The sequence below is a fragment of the Lissotriton helveticus genome, chromosome 10 (assembly GCF_964261635.1).
Source record: "Lissotriton helveticus chromosome 10, aLisHel1.1, whole genome shotgun sequence".
Classification (NCBI taxonomy): domain Eukaryota; kingdom Metazoa; phylum Chordata; class Amphibia; order Caudata; family Salamandridae; genus Lissotriton; species Lissotriton helveticus.
In genome coordinates, this window is record NC_136071.1 from 218757375 (window position 1) to 218779440 (window position 22066).

Below are 22066 nucleotides of genomic sequence, written 5' to 3' on the forward strand. Positions count from 1 at the left end.
ACATCTTTTATCCCACAGTCACAACAACGACCTGCCTTTACAACGCAGTCACTACCCCGACTGCGCCGCTACCACGCATTCTTTTAACCCGCTAGTCATTACAAAACTTGCTTTAGGGGCGCGTTGTTTGACTGGTGTTGGATTTTTAAGTCCAGCACCTTCCCTACTGTTGGGAAACATCCTTTACAATGCAACTTTTACCACGCAGTGCTTTTACATTGCAACTTTTACAACGCAAACCATTACAACGCATTGCGCTGGGGGGCGCTCTAGGATAGGGAATAGATTTAATTCACTATCCAACACCTTCCCTACTATCCACGGGGACTGGAGTTGGAATAGTAAATTAAACTATTCACTATCCAGCACCCCAAAGCGCTATGCGTTGTAATGGTATGCGTTGTAAAAGTTGCGATGTAAAAGCATGCGTGGTAAAAGCATGGGTTGTAATGTCATACATCCCTACTGTTGCATAGACAGGAGTTGGAATAGTAATTTACACTATTCCCAAGTCCAGCACCCGCTAAGACACGACAATCAAACCACTTGTGTGGTAAAGTAATGCATGTTAATGTCACAGTCGGAGTAGTGACTATGTTGTAAAGGCAAGCAGGGTAAATGCATGCGAGGCTCTGTCATACAGCCTTACCTGAGGCGATACACATAATTTGATGTAATATTCATACAGCACGGCGCACCTAGTAAGGGGTCGAAGCCTTCTCCTTTTTGCTTCAGGTAAGTCATTGCCTACCATTGTCTGAAAGGGCATTGGCTGTGGTTGGGCCCATAAGGGAGATGTTGAGTGAGCTGTGTGAGGGCTCAAAGCCTGGAGCAGAAGGGCCACTGCACAAAGGCAAGAGGATTTGAAGAAGAGTATGAGAACAGACTGTCACACAAGCAAATACCTACCTTATAATTAAGAGTTCATTTCAACGCGTAGTAGTCACAGTGGGAGCTCGTCCGTCAAGGTGAAGAGTAGCGTCGCCCCACTGACTTAAAGAGGAAAAATAAAGTGATAATGCCCCGGTATTACCATTTTATTTTTCAAATTGAAGTGAGTGGTTCTCGGGTGGGGCACGACTGTCCAGAGCAGGGAGAGGAGTGGTTTGCGCTCCTTAAGTGCTCATGACTGCCTGGCCCTCTGTGTCCTCTAGAGCTAGCCAAACAGCCCTGCACAGTTGGCATATTCCCCACCAGGCTTGCTTTACATAGCCTGGTGAGGAACATGCAAAGCCTCCCAGTCCTCTCTGAGTGCCATGGTTGGGTGCTCAGACCAATCACAACTCTGCATTGCAGCATTGTGATTGGCTAGGGAGAGCCAGGGTAGTTCTTGCTTTTTCCTGCAGCCGGCGGCAATAGGGAGAAGAGGAGGCGACTGGCTGGGCCAGGTAAGTGTTTTGTTTTTTTCGCTCCATCCCGCACTCGCTCCACCCTCCCCCCACTCACAGCTCACCACACCCGATCCGTAGCAGCTGCTACTGAGTAGTCATGTTCCTGGGAAGGTCAATGCTTTTAATTTTCTGCAAAATCGGAGACAGTGGTGAGCTTTTCTTATTCTAGTAGGAACTCAGTTCCATATGTCAGCTGTCTGAACTCAGACGTTCCACCAGTCTGAAATTAGTTATGAAAGTGACACAAAATGCTGAATAATAAACTCAGACAAAGGCATTATTTCAATGCCTGGTTGTAGCTCTACCCGTTGCTCAGCAATGCCTTCTATGTTAATTATTCCCTAATGTGATGTCACATAAAGGAGGAGTAGCCAGCATGATGTCACAACGATGGTGATATTATTCCCTCTCTGTTCTTATGGGTTGGTGTACATATTTGTTGACTTGTTTGTGGCTGTAGGTCAGGAAAATCAGGAACAGTTTTCGACGTTTCGGTCTAATGTCTTTGTCCGTTAGACCATCGTCAGGACTTTGCTTTTTTTGATAAAAAAGACCATTCGCACTAGGAAAAGTCAATCATTGGGAAAACGAATCCACAAATTTACTTTCTGGTCAAGCTAAAATAAATGGCTGTAATTGCTTTGCTTAAAGACCCCAGTCAATGCGGGTGCTGTCAGTCAGAAAGGAAACACAAATTCTGGAATACAAATTCTGTTTTTGAAACGAAAAGAGGCTCCAAGTTCAAACGCTTGCTGAATAGTTGGCGTGTGCGAATATGTACTTGGCCAGAAATCAAGCTGAGACCGGGGTAGGATTCTAGGGCCTGATATAGCAAAGGGTTTTACACATTCTGTGTCAATGGAGAAATGTGTTGAGACATAAGGGCTGTGGTGCCATCACCTTTCTTCAGATGAAGGTTTCTACAAAGATCTTTGAATGGCATTCAGCCTCCTTCTCGCAGTCCTCACCTCAAACTGTACACACACTTAGTTCAAAATATTTTAACCCCCTCGATGCGGATGACAAAGCCAGCTCGTCATGGGCGTTACCTGCGCTACGCGGATGACGAGCTGGCTTTGTCACAAACCGCGCTTTTTTGAAATTCCAGCGCACAGCGGGAAAACGCGGTAGCGCGGTAGCGGTTAAAGAGTTATTAAAATTCTCTGGACATGGCTCATGATTTGCAAAACTTTTTCAATATTTAGGTCAAGTTTCTGCATGAAAAAAGCCCAAAACTCAGCATGGAATAGTGACAGGTGATTCACTCAATCTGTTTACCATGTGGAGGTATCAATTATGCATGCAGAAATTCTACAGCTTCTGCTAGTTTGTAACCACTATAAATAGTACCTAAAGTAGGCGTCTGAAAGAACAGCCAAGGGTCGTCTATGAAGAGGGCCTAGGGTGTGGCGAGAAAAAAGTAATATGAATGAGGTGCTCACCCACAGTCATGTTGTTAATTATTTAAAAAATGCTTTGCCTTTTGCACAATAACTTATACTTTCAAACATTCGCCTGAATGATTTAGGATGGAGTGGTGACAAAAGTATGGAAAAAAACTCCTGTTTTAATAAAGGTGGTAGGAAAATAAAATGATTCTCTTAGAAAATCAGATTTCCATGAAAAGGAAACAAATCGAGTGCCTACAAAGCCTCTAATTTCCACTGCAGATGTACTGCATGCTGCATATATGTGAAAAGAGCACATTGTTATGCATGAGTTCAGAATAGGTATTGGCGATAAAAAGACAAACATGGGTTTATATCTGGTGAAGGTTAACCAGTGTGATGACAAGAGAGGTAGTGACTTAAAATCACAGTGTAATGTCCATTGCTACATTGTTTAATAAAATATACCTGATAGCACATAGATTGAATTGTAAAGCAAGCAAGTCACCTCGCTGATTTCATAGTGAATATATACCAGAAATATGATTTTACTATATTTTACTTTACATTCCTGAATCAATTAATCTAACTTTGCATATTATTTAAAACATTTCATTAATGTACCACCGTCAAGGCTTAATGTAAACACGAGGGAGTCTGCACAGCTGATAAAGCCCTCCTTGAAACAGACCCTGTTACCTGATTTCTCAATTAAAACACCACCTGCGGAGGCTACACTCTGATAGATGACACTTGTAAGGATAGGTAAACAAATTAAAATAAATACATTGAAAAAAGGACAGTAGCCCTTTATTTGTACTTGTCTTGAAACAAAGAAACACCTTTCCATGTCCACAATGAAGGTGATATTCAACACTGCCCCCCACAATCCCCCCAAAAATATATATATGCCAGATTTTCACAGCATCCACGTGAGATTCATTTACATCAATATTTTATTTATTTAATCATTTGGGGTTTTGTAACGGGACACGAGATGCAAAATCACTGCCTTTCAGCACATTAGGTGAATAGTCCTAAGTGGTAGGTAGGGTCCAGGATGATTCAAATGAAGCCATCCCAAAGTAGGTTTCAGATGTTCATAAGTGTACCTTAGATGGAAAAGCCTTCATTGTTGCATCCGAGAAGACTGATGGTTTGGACTGTGTCACCAATCAGGATGTTCGAGCTGTTGGTTGATCTGGGCTCCCAGGAAGGTGGGTCTTAAAACCCAGCCTAAGCCTGGAAATGCAGATCATACATTGAATGAAGGAGCCTCTTTGGAATATTAGAAGGTCTTGTTTAAGTTTCAATCAGAGAGGTGGGCATTCTTGCCAGTGGAGTCTTATACTTGAAGAGATCTGATGATAACTCTTTTTTTTTATCTTATGTGTATGAAGAGCCACTAGGCTCTCAGGAGATGATTTTAGATGCCTTGTAGCTTAGTAAGGCTGAAGGCTTGAGTAAGCTTCTGGCACTACCATGGAGTGACTAGCGTGCCCAAAACGTTTTAAAAGGTCTTAAATGGTCTTTCATTTAATTTTCGTGATTGTAATAGTCTTCAATAAATCCGAAAGTTTTAACATTTGCTTAACTTGTCTTATCATATTTTAAAACATGACTTTGAATATTTGATTCTTTCTTTAACTGCATGTTATCTTCTGGTTGGGAGAATGCTTTTGAATGTATCACTGCCCTTGCCTGGTAGGCATCATCCTACTACTTCCAGAAATGTACTATTATAGACATGTCTATTTCCACAGGTTTATCATTCTTTTTTTCTTTCATATATAAAATCCATACAAGCTTGAAGGTCAAAGTTCACATGGAACATAACAATGATTGTTTGCCTTATTGTTTTGCAGCCTGAAGAGTTGACAACCTCCTTGGAGATCAGCAACATTGTCTTCACCAGCATGTTTGCCCTGGAAATGGTTCTCAAGCTTCTGGCCTTCGGCATGTTCGGCTACATCAAAAACCCTTATAACATCTTCGACGGGATCATCGTCATCATCAGGTCAGTATAGTCCACTTTCCTTTCTTCACGTGCCATGTCGCTGTGAGTCCAAGAGGCTTTTGGGACAGCCTTGTCTTGTAATGGCAAGCTTTAGGAGATCATTTCTTGTAATCTTGTAATATTGCTGAGAAGGCGGTGGGCCGCGCCAGATATACGTTTGCGGCTTTGCTAGGTTGCGTTTCATGAGATGCCACCTGACATAAAGGAAGTGGCGGCAGATGGAACGCGAGGGGTGATTTCTTACCATCCCCCATGTGGACGTCTGGCAAATCCTCCCATGATTAGCTTGGTGATGAGATCGGCTCTGAAGCAAATTCCCCTCTTTTCTGCTGCTGCGCTCGAAGACCTCTCACAGCATATGGAATTAAATGCAACAAGCTGGAAGGAGCAGGTTTTAACAGCAAGAGATTGTTTTGACTTGTTTTTATTTGGTTATTGCTGCGGAGAAAGAAAACGCAATATCAGATGTGCTGCTTGCGACTGGCGGATCGGTGTGTTTTTGTCAGCGTTGCTGCACAAGTGAAATTGCTTTTCATGATTACTGTGATAGCGCAAAGCTAGGCTGGTAATCTCTCTATTCCCCAGCCATATGTTAATTGACAACAAACAAAAACGAAAAACAAAAATGTAATTGTCTCGGAGGGTGATTATGCAGGTTACACTTCATGCCAAGTTACCTAAAATTGTTTCAGCTTTTTTAAACCACTAGCCCAAGTCTCAAAACTTTAATCGTATGTGCATGTAACTTACAAGCACAAATAACATATTTAGGAAGAGAACTGAATTTAATTGAATTGAATGTTATTGTATGATTACATAAAACCGTTATATAGAGACAAGGGGACAGTCTGAAGAACAAAAGAGAAAAAAGACAAAGGTGCTATTCAAAAATATAGAAGTTCATTCATCTGAAATTCGATTTCATTTCGTAAACAGCCATTGGATTAAAATCTAAATATAAACTTCCAGATTCCAGCTTCCCACTGTGGGTCTAAAGTGCATTGAAGCTTACATATGAGCCCATGCGTCACTTTTGCTCTGCGGGTGCGTCGCTTTTTGTGACGGGCCAGCCAGGTAAAAAATGCACCATGTTGCATCATATTTACAAAGTGAATCATCTAGGTAGATGTGTCACTTTGTAAACCCCTGCGCCACATTATACCTGCACCAGGTATAATGCATGCAGGGTGGGCGTTCTGAAGCAAGTATGCCTCGTAGAAGTGACGCAATGAAATCTATGAGATTTTACTGCAACACTTCTAGGATGCAATGCGTTAATATCTTATGCCTGCCTCACAGCAGGCGTAAGACTGACGAAGGAACCATGTGAAAGGACACATTGATGGAGTTGCGTCACTTTTGTGACACACTCCAGCAATGCAACAATATTTGATTTGTCGCACAGCAAAGTTCTGTATTTGGTTCAATACACAAAAGTAGTAAGCTGGTCAATGTTAGTGAGGTTTGCAGCCCAGGTGGCGTCTCTTGTCATGGACGACCAGTTAAATCAACAAAAACAAGTGCCTCCAATAACCATTGGAGGCATCCCTTGGCGCTCCACTCTCAAGAAGTTCAAATTAATTCAAAATAAAGATCCATGCAACGTTTTGATTTCATGTCTTATATTCAACAACTCAGGAAAATTCTTATTGAATCCATCAACAATCGTTCGTCTCGAATAACCAATTCATTTGAACGGTATCACAATAACATAAATCACAGTCCAATGCATTTCGGGCTGTATGCCCTTCATCTGGGACAATGGCTAGAGGCAAGACAAAAAGGAAAATAAAATCTATAAGTTTCCCACATCTTATAATAGCACTACATGAAACATGGTAATCACATAACGGCATCGATACACATTAGATACACAGTCAGTGCTCTCCCTTTAAATGTGTGCATGCAAAGAAAATTGAGTAAAAATGGGTCTCACGTATTGTGCTTGAACACCCTGCTGCACCCCTGAAAAAGACATTTGGGGGCATATGGCGCACATACATGCCCTAAGGGCATATATGGGCGTCATATGGCACCTGTGTTTTTTTGTAAAAAAGCTTTTTGAAAAGAATTCGCAACTTACCACCAACTAGAAGTTGGGGGTAATTTGCGAATCCTTAATGGCAATTTTTGAATATTGATACATTGCATTTAAGGAATCGCAAAATTTGCGATTCCTTAAGTGCAATCGCAAAATAAGGAATAGCAAATTTTGCAATTCCTTATTTTGCATCAAACATGTTTGATACATACCATTTATCTAATTAGCATCCGCAAAGGCCGAAATTCGCAGAATTTCGGCCTTTGCGAATGCTAATTAGCTTGATACATATGGCCCAAAATGATTTACCCACACAGAGGTTTCCATGTGATTTCATCTCTTCGCTTTTGTGGGGAGTGGTTGTTCGGGGCAGAAACCCATGTAAGATTTAAACACCCTTAAACGTGTACTTTTCTGGGTCTTCGTGAACCACAACCCTACACTATCTCACCCTGGAACTTTTCAGATTTTTACTACTGTCAAGAGCAGGAATAAATCCCTTTTAAGAGTGAGGAGGTTAGAAACAAACCCAAAAATGGTGGAGGTGGTAGATGGAGAGAAAGTGGTTTTCCACACGGAAAAGTGTTTTCCCCGAGGAGAAAAAACCCATTAGCAAGTATGTTAGTACAACAAAGTACGTTTACACTTGCTAATATATTTCTTGCATGAGAAAATGTATCTGTACCCATAAATCTAAAACATGGATTCACAAATGTTTTCCATAAAGTACCTGGAAATCTGCACATTTTGCAGCTTTCCATGTATACTTCGGTTAGGGTTTTAAATCTGCACCCATGAACTTGAAGATTGATGTCATTTATTAAAAGATTTAGGACCCTTGCACTTAGAACGGGAGTTTAGTCAGGATATATTTAAGGAGTCTGAAGTTATGTTATGTTATGTTATTGGCCTCTTATATAGCACATGACTCACCCAGGGGCATCTCAGCGCTTACTTAGGTGAAAACCGAAGGGAAAAGTGATGTAGTAAACCCCGAATTAATGCGAAATGGCTTAAGGTCTTGTTTTTTCTGTTGGTTTGTTATCCATGCGACTCTGGAAAGGTTGGCCTACCGTGCACTATTTGCTTGCTTTTACACCTGTAAAGCCACCTTTGCCATTAAAAAAACATGATAAAAAGATGGCCTCCCATGAGGGCCGGACTGGCCGTAGCGGGCATCGGGCGTTCTCCCAGGAGGCTAAAAGGGTATGGGCACGTTCTGCAGCTGTGGGGGACGGCTTTGATTCTGGGGGCGTTTTTGCAGCAAAGTAGAAAAAAAACTATTTAAGGAGTGCATTTGCACTTATGCGAGACATTGTTGTGTGTGTATTTGTACATTGTGTCAGTTGCAGCTAGCAAGCAGTTGAAGTGGTGGAGAGTGCCGAAATCCAGCAACCAAGTGAAGCAAGCTGAACCAGTTTTTCCTAGCAGATTTCATGGGGACAGGAGTTTCTCTCCCCACCCCCAATCGAAAATTGTAAATGATAGGGCCTAATAGTGCATTTTCAAATCATACTTTTCACACACATTTGCTAGAAATCCATTGGTGTGCCTCGCCAATGAAGCTTGGTGCTTTTTAGGCGTTCTCTGCATTTTTCTAAGTGTGCAATGCGTGCCCACCCCATAGTGCCAATATTGGCAACACTTCCCCATTACCATACAGCAACATGCATAACAAACCATACAACACCTTGTTTTTGGAGAAAATTGCTTCAGGTTTATTTGCAAAACAAATATGCTGACATGGTGAGGCAGGAAACAAGAGGCCGCACTGAGGGCGGGGAATGGCCTATATACTCCCTGCCCTCCCCCTGCCTACCGTAAATGACGCCACCCACTGGCCCTTCTGGCCACTAGACTGGGAATCCTGGCGTTGTTTGCCCTCATCTGGTACTAAGGCAGCCGCCCTCCGAGGGGGGTCCCCTTCGTGGACCACGGGCAGCCCACATTGCCTTCATTACCTTCATTGAGTCACATCCGCATTGTGTTATGGGAAGCTCCCATATGTCATTGGTGCCCCCTTATGCCAAGAACCATTGGCCACCCAAATGTCAAATATTATCTCCATGTATGTTAGGGCCTGCATTTTGTCATGGTTGCCAGTGCTCTCTAATGCCAAGAATTACCTTCAGTATGCCAGTGCCAGTATTTTTCCATGGGTGTCCCTAATGCCAAGGATAAAATCCACTCTGCCAGCATTTTACCACAAGTGTGCTCTATGCCATGAATTGCCCTCAATAAGCCAATGTCAGCATCTTGCCAAGAAATAGGAACAGTACGCTAGCTCCAGCATTTTACCACAGGTGTCCCATGATTTAAATCCATGACTTGAGTGCCATCAGTTTCCAAAGGGTGCCCCCTACGCCAAGAATTGTGTCCAGTACGCCACTGCCAGCCTTTGACCACAGGTATTTGCCAAAAATTACCTCTAAGGTGCTAGAATCAGCATTTTGCCACCGATGCCCCATAATCCATTATGACAAGGATGACCTCCAGAATGGCAGGTCCAGCAGAATACTTGCAAGTGTATTACACTCACAGAAACACACACACACTCGCACTTACTCATGCTCACTTACATTCACTCACTCACACCTCATTGGCACTCATTCACATTTTCTCATTCTCTCTGACTCCTTCACACTCTCACATAAATCCTCACATGCATCCATTTTCACTCACTGCCTCACATTCTCACACTCACTTGCACTCATTCTTAATCTCACTCACAGTCTCACTCTCAATCTCTCATTCTCCTTATTCTCATTCACGTTGGCTTTCTCATGCACTTACACTCACCATTCCCCACTGTCACTTACTTTCACTCTCTCCCTTTGCCGGTCCCTCTCTTTCACTCACTTATTTTCACACAAACATAACCACCCACATGCTCTTTCTCCCACACTAAGCCCATCTGTCACCTGCATGCATGCACACAACATTTGATAGACCTTTTTTGCACTTCAACTCCCAACCCGGCCCCACCGCCCTACCGCTCTTACCTGCACGGGCCGCGGCTGCTACCACTCATGTTGAGCACTGAAGTGGGACCTGTAAGCCAGAGCATGCGGGGTCATGGGCAGGCTTCAGCTTTCAGCGTCTTGATTGTTCGCCTCTCTCCCAACGCGTCCAGAGTAGGGTTGGTCCATGAGGCTCCTAACCCCACACCCACAGTGATGAGATCCGCATGGGTGACTATAGGATAATGAAGTGCTAGCCCTGGGCACTGAAGTCTTAAGTGTTAAAACCCTCATGCTACATGTGCAGATGACACTGCAGTGGGTCACGGATGGGGCAGCAATGGGGTGTCACATCAATGACAAGGAAAACCTGCCTCCGCTAGCACAGGTGCCCTTATATGCCTACACCAGCGATGAGAGAAAGTCAGTGCTTCATTCTGCAGCTCGTCCTGAAAGCCTGCATTTTTTATCATATCAAAAGTGAATAAAAGGCTGTTATTCATTGGGGTAATAAGAAAAGCTCAGAAAACAAGGAGGCTGGAGCCCTGTCGCCCATAAGGATGAGCTGCCACTACAACGGCACACGCAGAGCTGCTTTCTTGTGCTTAAATAGGGATTTGCTAAAGATTTCTAGGGGGAGTCCTAAAAAGCTGTGTCTGTCAAAACTTTCTAGGAGTACTCTTTGAACTCCTTCAGAACTCCAAAAGTCTAAAAATGTACACGCATATAGTTCTTCATCCAAGGCTGGTACAACTGACCGCTTTCGGCTGAGAAACAGAGTGGGGGTACTGATACTGACATGCCATTAGGAATGGCTACATCAAGTAGTAAGGCAGACCTTCAGCATTACAGTCACATGCATGTTTCCAGAATTACTTGATACAGTGGTAGGACAGGTTAGTTTTATGCATGGGATTATCATCCTATTCATGGGTTCTTCGTCTCCCACCGTAGCCGAGCATGATTTGATTCCAGGTCACCTTTCTGCTCTGCTTTTGACTTGCATCAACATGTGACCTGCTCTATCGTGGGGCTTATCTGTCATGTAAGCAGTGGCGGCTGGCATGTACCGAGGGCGGGGGGCACAAAAAGAAATAAATGAATTAACTTACCTTCCTTTCTTCATGTCCTCCTCCCTCAAGGGTCTTCTTTAGCCCCGGAAGCAGGAAACCAAACCCTTGCGCTGTTTTCATAACATGAAAGCAGTGCCAGGATTGGATAGAGGGGCCTCTCTCAGCGCTTCTAAGAGCACTGGAGGCCTGTGCTTTTTCTAACCCAGCTGTCTAAGAAAGCTATGTTAGAGAATTTTAAAATACGCATGTCTGGCAGGGCAGCCCAAGACGGCCAGTCAAGGAGACATGCGCATTTTATAGCGCATAGCTCTCCACTGCCTTTGTCAGCGCTGAACCCCACCCCATTCTGACACCTAGTTCAGGATGGGCTGCTGAAAAATAAAACGGTAATGAATAAACGTTATTACCGTTTTGTTTTTTAGCTCTGGGGCTTGTGTGGCGATGCTCCTCTGCTCAAGTGGAGATGCCATCCCTGCGTGTAAGTCGGGATGTAAGGCTAGTAACAGCAGCAGAAGAGTACTAGCCACCACTGACATTACTTCTCGTATAATAGCAGCACTGCAGCTCAGATAGCTGATGCACCCACACAAATATATTTTCCAATTTGGAATACAGATGGGTTTGTATTCACAATGATTCTCTAAAACTGAGCCTCCTGAGGTGCAAGGACGGAAGAAATAAGACTAAAGTTTAAGACTACATTTTGTGAACCAATTTTTAAGTCTTCTGATGGATAGATAAATATTATTTTGGTCAGATTTGCAAAATGACAGCATTCTGACGCTTGGAATCTGGGCCTTTTAAATTTTGTATAGCTTCCTGGACACTTGGCCAACCTTGATTGTCCTACCACTTCTTTTGTGCTTGTGAGGTGAATTTCCACATCATTAGGAAGTTTTGCTGCCTTTAAAACGGTGTATGGCTACTGTTTATGTCTCCAACTCCTGCATGGTGTAACATGCTACCCATCTGAAAATGCACTACCGCGCCCCAAAACAGGGAAAATAGCGCTCTATAATTGCTACAATACAATTAAATATAAAAATCAATTTAAAAGCAGAAATAAAGGACTCTTGAGGTCAAGAATCTCACACTTTGGGGAACGATGCACCACAATTCGGTAGCTAAATGAAGAACCTGCATGTGGAACTGTGCTTCATCAGATCAAAGATAAACCATATAGGGACCACTGGAGCCGATTTTCCTGTCTTCTTTTTCTTTTTCGGTTTCTTTTTCTCTTTCTTTCTCTCCTTCTTCTTCTGATAATAATAGAAATATTAATACTAATAATAAGATGAAGAACATAGAAAGGTTATTAAAATTATTAACAGTATCAATTATAATACTTATTATTATTATTAGTAGTAGTAGTAGTAGTATTGTTATTATTATAATTATTATTATTATTATTAGTAGTAGTAGTAGTAGTAGTAGTAGTAGTAGTATTGTTATTATTATTATTATTATCATTAGTATTAGTATTATTGTCATTGGCATTATTATTATTGTTATTATTAATGTTGTTATTAGTATTATTGTTATTATTATTACTATTATTATCATTACTATTATAGTCATTACTATTATTATTACTGTTATTATTATTATTATTGTTGTGGTTAGTATTATTATTAGTAGTATTGTTATTGCTGTTATCGGCAGACCAAATCTAAAATAATTTTACCAGAAGGGTTTTCATCAAGGAAATCCAGGTGTGGAAAAACCAGGCCATTTGTAAAAATAAGAATAGTAATAATAATGTTTTCATTTCCCAGGCTTCTTTCCATATAAGAATCAATTATGTTTCTTCCTCTTCCTTATCCCCTTTGGCCCAGGTTAAGAGTCGTATGGATCAGTATAACCAAACAATTACAAAAGTCCTGATGATTCTGCACCACACTGGAAAGGATTGTACCGGCTGAAAAATCCAGCTGGTAAAGACCACTTTAGGCTTGGTCTTCAAGTGCAGACCTCCTGGCCTAACCCCAAAATCCTACAGACTCCCTCCGCCAGCATGGAGGAGCGAGTAATACTCCCCCCCCCCTGCCAGGCAGTAGTCTCCACTTCCCACTGCCGCCCTAGCCACTGCCACCCAACCTGCACCTCCCCTTTCTCCTATTCACCAACTGCCCAGAGCGGGCACTAAATAGAAGTGCTGACCCACGCGAGAAATGGAGTTGGGGAATTTGACATGAAAAATCAGGCCTTCATCATCAGTCCCCATTTCGTGGGGATTAAGTCATAATTAAGACTCCTAGTTTTCTGTTTTTACTGATTTCTACAGATAAATGCAAACAGTACTCAATTTGTGTCGTGTCTGTATTCATTTTTAAAAGCAGAAAATTGCAGAAAATTGTGCTTCTTGTGAGTTACTGTGCATGCTGTCCTGCATACATTCTAGGGCAACAGTTGAGCAGACACAGCAGGGGGAGTTAAACACAAATTGAGATTTCTTTAAATGCAGACATCTGTTAACATAAATTTGTACATAATGCTAATATTTAGCTGCTGGTGTAGTTTTTTCTAATATTTGACTACTTAATTTGGTAAATCTTGACAGGTATCAACATGAATTTGTACATAATGCTAATATTTAGCTATTGGTGTCATTTTTTCTAAAATTTGACTGCTTAATTTGGTAAATCTTGAGAAGTATCAAAGTATACATGCATGTTTATCAGTTAAATAAAGTTAGAAATATAATATTTTACAACTCCATTTATTCTAAAAAAAAAGAAAATATGGATAAATACCTATAAGATGACAAAAAAATAAATACGAATAAATACAGGCCAAAATGTTAAAAACTGTAAATACTATAAAACCGGGCGTCCTATTCATGATAGGCTGCTTTAGGTGCAAAGACACCTGCCAAAATCATTATTTTCGAACACCTGATATTTCTGTACCTAGATCTATCCACCTAACTCATAATTGTTGCCTTATTGTTTTGCATTCCATTTATTTTGGGTGACACATCTGGATGTATTTGAACAACCAAGTGCATGACCAAAAGAACATAAAACAGAACTTTTTTCTCTATCCCAAAATAACACTGCCCTTCTTGATTTTTGGTGTTTGCGCTAGTGACCTGTTCCTCCTTCCTCCCTTCTTAAATTATTTTGGTATATTTGACTTGAAAGAAGTTCTCATCAGTGTACATTCTAACAAGGATTCTCATGTATTTACTTGCAGTGTTTGGGAGATCATCGGGCAGTCAGACGGAGGCCTATCTGTGTTGAGGACTTTTCGACTACTTCGGGTCTTGAAGCTAGTGAGGTTCATGCCTGCTCTACGGCGACAGCTGGTGGTCCTGATGAAGACAATGGACAATGTGGCGACCTTCTGCATGCTGCTTATGCTTTTCATCTTCATCTTCAGGTAAAAAGTTGGTTGGACCTTCGCTCCAGGGGCCGAATTATAGCAATTGTGCCTTTTCATTGTTTGCGCCGGCACACCTTTAAAAAGGTATGGCAGACACAAACAGTGAAAATGTGCCCTATTACCATGAATGCGCTGCCCCCAGGGTAGCCACAAACTCTTGCTGCCATGGGGGCAGTGCATCCCTGTAAAAAACAGAGCGGCTGCTTTACAGCCGCTTTGTGTTATCACAGTGCAGGCAGCAACCCGTCTGTACTTTTGATGCAGATTAGAGATCCCCTTGCAGGTGGGTGCAGTCAGTGACTGCACGCGCCTTCAAGGTGACACCTGGGGAGTCCATGGGACCCTCTTTCCCTCCTCCAGAGGGCTGCCCTCAGGGGGCACACATTTAGATGGCACTGTCAATGCGCCTCCTGAGTGCTTCTTTGCCTCTGCTCCCACGTCAGTAATACGGTGCAGAGACAAAGGGATTCCCTCATTGCATGGGGCACGCTTCATATGCGCCAGCGCTATTGGTATTACAGAAGTGGCAGCACAAGCCCCTGCGGCCCCTTATGTAATTCCAAAGTGCCCCGGTGGTGTGGAAAGCGGGCGCAAACGCCTGTTCCGCCCCCGGGGCGCTTTATGTAGACCAGCCCCAGATCTCCTGCATATTCATGTTGTTTTATTTAGTTCTGGTGACCTGAAGGACACATTGCCACATCTCAGAGGGTTGGCTCAGCAGGTTTCTGTTAAAGGGGTAATCACGTGGTTCTTTGCACATTCTATGTATATCAGTGCCTAGTCGGAGGGTACTAACCGTCAAATTGGAAAGGCTGCAGAGTAAAAAAAAATCATAAGATTCTAAATGGTTAATCATGGAGCATTTAAAAAAAATAAATGTGCATTGCTTATATTAATATTAGGGGTGAGCGCGTGCCGCCAGTAAACCTCGATCCACCAGTGGAGTTTTTTTTTAAGAACTCCGTAAACTGCCAGTGGAGCGGAGTTCACCACCCACCCCAAATTTTTATTATTATCATTATTATTAACATTAACAACTTTTACCCGCATAGTGGTTTATTATTTACAACGTGTGTGCGCTAATGGTAAAAGCCACTAAAAGAGGCATCAGCTATAATTTACAGGAGGTGAACAAGGACATCGCCTCGCTCTCTTTCATCCATCCGAATTAATGTACTATTATTCACTCCATCTGAAAGCTTCTTTCTCATGTGGATTTTAGTGTGGCTTTTAGTCTCCAAATTTGTTTCAGAATGTTATGTTATTGTATGTTGCGTTATGTTGTGCTATCCTATGAGCTGATTGTATAACACTTAAAATCACTCTAATACCATAAAGTACTGACGGGGAGTAGGTTTATCTCAATGTACATACTAGGTTATCAGATTCTTTTGACTGTCTTTTCTATATCATTTATATAACCGCAACCTTCTTAACATGTTCTCCATCCACAGCATCTTGGGAATGCATCTTTTTGGCTGCAAGTTTAGCTTGAAGACCGATACCGGGGACACCATTCCAGACAGAAAGAACTTTGATTCCCTGCTGTGGGCTATTGTCACTGTCTTCCAGGTGAGACCAGGATGGTACCTGATTTCTTCAATGTGTTGCCATTTTCTGTGTACATTCCTACGGTTTATGATGTTTTCTCATTCTCAGATGAATATGTTGTTAGCGGTTACTTGATTCTGTGTTCACGCGTTAGAGCTTTAAAAGAGAAAGTAATGCATTGTCCACGGATGACAATTTGCTTGCTTTCCATTTTATCTGAATCCTCCTTTCTCCCACCCCATGTGGAGTAATAGATTTTTCCCTAAGTAATCATTGTGAATGTTTACATGCTCGAGAACTCAAAATGTATCTTATAGCCCAGGATTTGGGAATGGCCAGCCAGGGGATATGGTAACCTTCTGAACAGGGCCGGACTGGCCTTAACTGGCATCGGGCTTTTTCCCGGGAGGCTAGAAGGTTGGGGCCCAGTTTTGCAGCAGTGGGGACTGTTTTTTTTATTACCGTGGCCGCTTTTTTAGCGATGCTGCAGTATCGGCCCCCATGCCTAAAAGAATCAGCGCTTCAACACTTTCTCTCCACCCCATCCCTCGGGATTGGTCCTATCAAAAGTACCAGAGCTTCTTTGGGTTATCAGTCCGGCCGTGTTTCTGATGAAAGAAGTTGAAGCTCAGACTTACTGTGCTATTCAAATTCTAACATGTCCACAAACCCATAGATAGCAGTGTTGATGTCTGAGTCAAGGTTTCTGGGAGAGCAGGCGTCTAATGATGTAAAAAAATTAGGACCACAACAGCAGGGTACTTAGCGGTACTTTTGAAAACATAGACCAAGAAGTTCTTTGTTGTTAAGTGGATCTTCATTAAATCAACACGTTCAAGCAAAGGGAGACACCAGCAATGAGGGCTGTCGATATAAATGTGTGAACTATTGCCTCGTTAGCTGTTGACAAAGGAATAATATGGTGTTTCTACTCCACGCAGATTCTCACTCAAGAAGACTGGAATGTGGTCCTCTACAACGGAATGGCTTCCACCTCCTCCTGGGCGGCACTCTACTTCGTGGCGCTCATGACCTTTGGCAACTATGTGCTTTTTAACCTCCTAGTGGCCATCCTGGTAGAAGGCTTCCAAGCAGAGGTAAGACTTCAGTAAATAGTCAATTTTGAAAGCTCAGCCACAGGCAAGCTTTCTTGGGAAAATGCCAGGGCATTTATTTTTTAACCGTGAGAATGGTTGATGCATGAATAACCTTTCCTCAAAGATGTTTTTAGGAAGCAATGCAGTATAGCATTAAGTAGGATAATTGAGTTTGGAGGGGCTTGGTGGACCCTGTTTGTCATTAGCTCCAGTAATTAGAATGTAAGTCTGTAACACTGTAGACCCAACCAAGTAACTTACTAATGTAAAGAAACCAGTGGTGTAGTTCCATGAAAGGTGGAATGTGGCCTAATGGCTAAAGTGGTCGCCCTTGAAGCTAGGAAATCGGAATCGGGTTCGAGTCTCGGCAGGGATGTTCAACATACTGTGATTCTGGGCATGTCACTTAATCTCCCCATGTCTAACAAAGTGAATGTGTCCATCTGTAACACAACCGGTGCTCATGTAAAGTGCTCTGGTACCATTGGGCACGTTCGCATTATAGAAAGCTCCCCCAAAAAAAAGGAGAAAAAAAAGGGATAACACAACATGTTTAGCAAACAGGGTTGATAGCTCCAACATTCAGAATTTTCCAGGCAATTATTACATCAAAAAATACACTTTACATTATAAATGCGGAACCCAAAGCAAACCCCTGGTCAAGTCTACACCCTGCCCTTTTTCTGATATCATGTATCTCCGCAGCCTTTTCCCTGCATGTAAATACAGCTTTTAACGCCTGGGATACAATTCAATGCACACATTTTAAAATTATTTGTTTTGTCTGAAGTCTGACTTGAGAAATATACCTGCCAATGACCTGAGTCATCCACCACGATCGAGTAGAGACCTCGTGAAGTGTACCACTCGTCGTGCTATAAAGAGACAAAATAATTATATTAGTGCAGCTGCTAAGAATAATGTATCTTCTGAATCTTAGGAGGAAGGAGGAAGGAGTAGATCAGAATTTTAAATATTCTAATGTCAACTCTTTGAAGTTTTCTGGTCTCTGGAAATTGCATTTTCTACTTTAAAAAGCCCGTCTCGGGGAGCTGTCCTCACACCAAAGTTCTCCACATATGCAATTTTGAATCCTGATCTTCTGTTCCATGTAGATAGGCTCTTCCTGCGCCAGACTGAGTGACAGCTTTATCTGCCAACTGTACATTTGCTGTTTCAAATACAAAAGTAATGTGTTTTTGTTCCATTCTGCCTCTGGTCCAAATAATAAAAATTATTCAATATTTCAAGACCCATTTGATAAGCTTGGGACTAAGGGTGTGCAGAATTTCGATTATTTGTGAAATTTCTACAGTTCCATGAAATCACATGAAATGACAAGACACTGCAAAATGTTCTTTATATCTAGCATGAAAATTAAGTGTCATGGTTACTAAAAGTTCATACAATGCAGGGCACCAAAGAAAACTGTTGTGCTGCACTGCGTTGCGTGAATGGGAGAAAGATGAACTGTGCCATATCTACTAAGATATGGTGCTCTTCAGCTCACTACCTACGCTGGTGCACTTGAGGCTGCCTGGCACCGTTGTCTCCATGCCTCTGGAGTCGAGCTATCCTGGCTGAGGAGGGCTGAAAGCTCGAAACCAGTCCTAGGATGCTTGTTTCCAGTCCTGGGAGGACCTGGCCTGGCAGTTCGGGCTGGACTGTTTCCATTGGGCGCAGGATCAAGACTGATTTGCATATGGCTGGGTCCAAACTGGAATGGCATGGTAAGCAAACAAATGATGGATTTAGGCCCAGATCTCTGTACAGGGGTGAATGTATGACATTGTTCTGCATTCTGTCCATCAATTGTTCTTTTTGCATTTGGCACCAACGCAGGCACCCTTGCACCATACTACAAGTCTGCCTGCTTTACATACACGTCACCTCCTAGCAAAAAAATCATCCTAAGAGGCAACTTTCTCTTTCCATGCGTGAGGCATGAAAAGAGGAAGTAACAAGAAGTAATCAACATATTTCTCCTCTTTGTGGTAGGCACACCATTTTGGCGCAATCACAAATCTACTACCTTTAGTAAATCTGGGATTGCATTAGATTCCTTGGGTGGATGCATGGGAATGCTCCTTCTCCAGCCATTAAATGCCTACCACAATGAAATGTAACGCAACGCAGTGCAAGTCGCTGCATTGCATTACATTTCTTAACAAGGTCATGCAAGCCAGCACTAATATCCCCTGGCTTGGCTTTGTAAATTCCATTCAAGGACTTGCGTTGCCTTGCGACAGATTGTGGCATATAAGGACAGTGCACGTCCTTAATAAATCCGGGCATTAGCACAGTGGCATACCTGTGCTCAAAGTCATGCCAGATATCAGCAAGGGGACACCTTGCGAAGAAAATGTCTTCCAAAAGATATTGTCCGCTCAATGGAGACTCTCACGACATTTTCTGTTCAAACCAGTCTTTCATACCCACAAATTGTCCCAAATTTCATGCCTACACAACTTGCATACTTTCACAAACTTTGTGTAATGGAGAAAGAAATTCATGCATTTCTTGAATTTTACGGGCATAACAACATTTTTGTTTGCCCCTTCATAAGAACAGAGATGTGTGAACTTCATGTATTTTGCCTCTGCCTAACATGAACTTACACATCGTTATGTGGAGACCAAAAAACTACGCGTATCTCTATGTTTTAGCGCAAAATGCACCCTTGCATTAATTTAGGCTCAAGGAAGCATTTAACTTTAAATAAAATAAAATAAATAATGAGGTACCGCGCGTGAAGCGAACAGCAGACACTCACGTTCTGTTTGTTGCTCTCGTTATAAGATTTCGCCCCTCACAGACAGATTATTTCAAGTATTTCGCATAAAAAGAATGATTGAAAATACCGGAAATGACGTTATATCACAGCAGCGTAAGGAACGTTTTACCCAGGCCTGCGTAGGAGTAGCCCAACCAATGATCTTGCCAAAGACTTCTAATCACACGAACCAAGGGAGACAGCTTGTTTTCAGCTTCTCGCCTGTTTCAGGGAAAGAAGTAAAAACTTGCAAAAGGAGAAAAGCTAATGAATTATTCATTTCAGACTCAAAGCAAGAAAACATGTTTTTTTTTTCTTCTTTCAAATCCCACCGTACATGCAAATGTCTTTTTTCACTGTCCGGGGGGATTTAAAACATCTCTTTCTTTTTGTGAGCTGTTACAGTAAGCAAAAGAAAATAACACCTTTGCATGTTACAACTATGAGTTGTTTGTGCCTTCAGGGCAGAGATGACTCACATGCTCTACAACAGCTACACAGGCGCCTCCTAATAAGAGGTGGCAATGTTGAATTAATGAGCTGTGAGGCAACACATACTATGTGAAATACGTCTTTTTACTGTATGAACAGCATATGAATATAAAGGATATCCATAGCAGAAGCAGATTGTGTAGTAGACTGACTTTAAAGAAATGAGCAGGTGTAAGAGCTTTAGCTTTGATAGTATTGAAAGACTATAAATGGATTGGTACTGAATGGAAGAATCTTTAATACTGCATTTAATGTATGTGCTGGTACAGCACAGTTCCTGTCTTAACATGCTGATTTAAAGGGATATTTTTGTAAATTTTTCTGTTTGATTGTGAACCATACAGTTTGAATATAAGAATAGAGAGGCAAGTTGATCTTTGAGAGAAATTTGATTTACACAAAGTTCACAGTTTGATTTTCCAGCAACCATACCCCCTCTTGGGAAATATCTCGAATTCCTTACAACGCCAGTGCCACCTTTGGGTGAATAGAATTTAGGGCCTGATTTAGAACTTGGTGGACGGGTTACTCTGTCACAAAATTGACGGATATCATGTCCTCGGAAATGTAAATCCCATTATATCCTATGGGCTTTATATTTCGGCGGGCGGGATATCCGTCACCGTTATGACAGAGTAACCCGTCTGCCAACATCCAGATCAGGTTCTTTGTGTCTTTGACATTAATTGGGCCTCATTTAAAAGTTTTTGCTGCCGAGTAGCGCCATAGGCATTTCTGCGGCTCTGCCCTACGGCAAAGTAAAAGGGCAGGAATGTGTCGTATCTATCAGATATGGCGCATTCCAGTGCTTTTCCCCTGCGCTGGTGCACAATGGGCTGCTTTGCTCCAACGCAGACACCTTTGCACCATTGTGCAAGGGTGCCTGCTTTGCGGGATGATTTTTTTGTGCAGGTAGGGAAACCTTCCAGCACTAAAACAATCACAAGAGGCTTTTCCTCTTTCTATGTGTGCTGCAGAATGCTACACACAGAAAAAGGAAAAACGAGGAGAAATAAAGATATTTCTCCTCGTTGTGCCTCCCTTGGGAGGCATAGGTTTTTGGCGCTGCCTCACAATTTCTCGTAAATCTGGGGCAGTGTCAAAAATCCATGGCTGTTGCTGGGAACACCTCCAGCATCACCCATTGCACGCCCCTTTAACGCAGAAAACTGCATTAAAGGGAATGATATTTACAAGGCAGCATTCATTAAAAAAAAGAGGCTTAGTGCTGCCTCGTAAATATGGAGCAGGCTCCTGTGCCACTGGAGCGTCACAAAGAGTGACTCTGCGGCGCAAAGGGCTTATAAATAAGCCCCATTCTATTTAAACACTGGAAAGGTTGTGTTCTGCCTTTCTGAAAGGTAAACATATTGCAGTACAATGTCCACAATAGTGATGTTACCCAGTAGCGGGTTACAAAAAAGCAGGACGCACAACCTTCCTGAACAAAAACTTCACTCAGTACGAAACAAGACACTTTACAAAGTTGTGTATTTGATGACTTTAGCCAGCGGGCTATGTGATTCCAATAAGTAAGATAGCCTGAATGCCAGCATACTGCTTCCTTGCAGAAAACTCTTCTCTGTAGAAGAAGACTGCCAGCTACCATTAATAATCTACACATCACAGCCCAATAGACAGTCGTCTTCTAGTGGTGGTGACCACGATTGTCACACTTCAGAAGCCCATCAAGGACGGTGTGATCCACTGTCGGCCTGCAACCACCACCACAAGCTAGACACTACTCTTCCCCTCATCTCATCCTATGTCTCATGGATGAGTGTGCCAGTCTGTGGTTGCTCTGGCGAGCAGAGGGACTGAGAGGTATAACATATCTAGTGTGAAACTCCCTCGCGGAGACCCGGCACGATGGCGAGAGGCAACACCGACCTTTGAGTG

At 42.4% G+C, this 22066-nt stretch overlaps 1 protein-coding gene across 1 annotated transcript in view; it reads left to right on the plus strand.

Annotated features, from left to right (window-relative positions):
* LOC144786174 (voltage-dependent T-type calcium channel subunit alpha-1H-like) overlaps positions 1–22066 on the plus strand; it is a 1055750-nt gene that overhangs the window by 669684 nt on the left and 364000 nt on the right. The window contains exons 9-12 of the mRNA XM_078665169.1: positions 4645–4796; positions 14066–14251; positions 15709–15826; positions 16747–16902. Coding sequence (XP_078521295.1) covers positions 4645–4796; positions 14066–14251; positions 15709–15826; positions 16747–16902 — 612 coding nt within the window. The remainder of the gene's footprint in view (positions 1–4644; positions 4797–14065; positions 14252–15708; positions 15827–16746; positions 16903–22066) is intronic.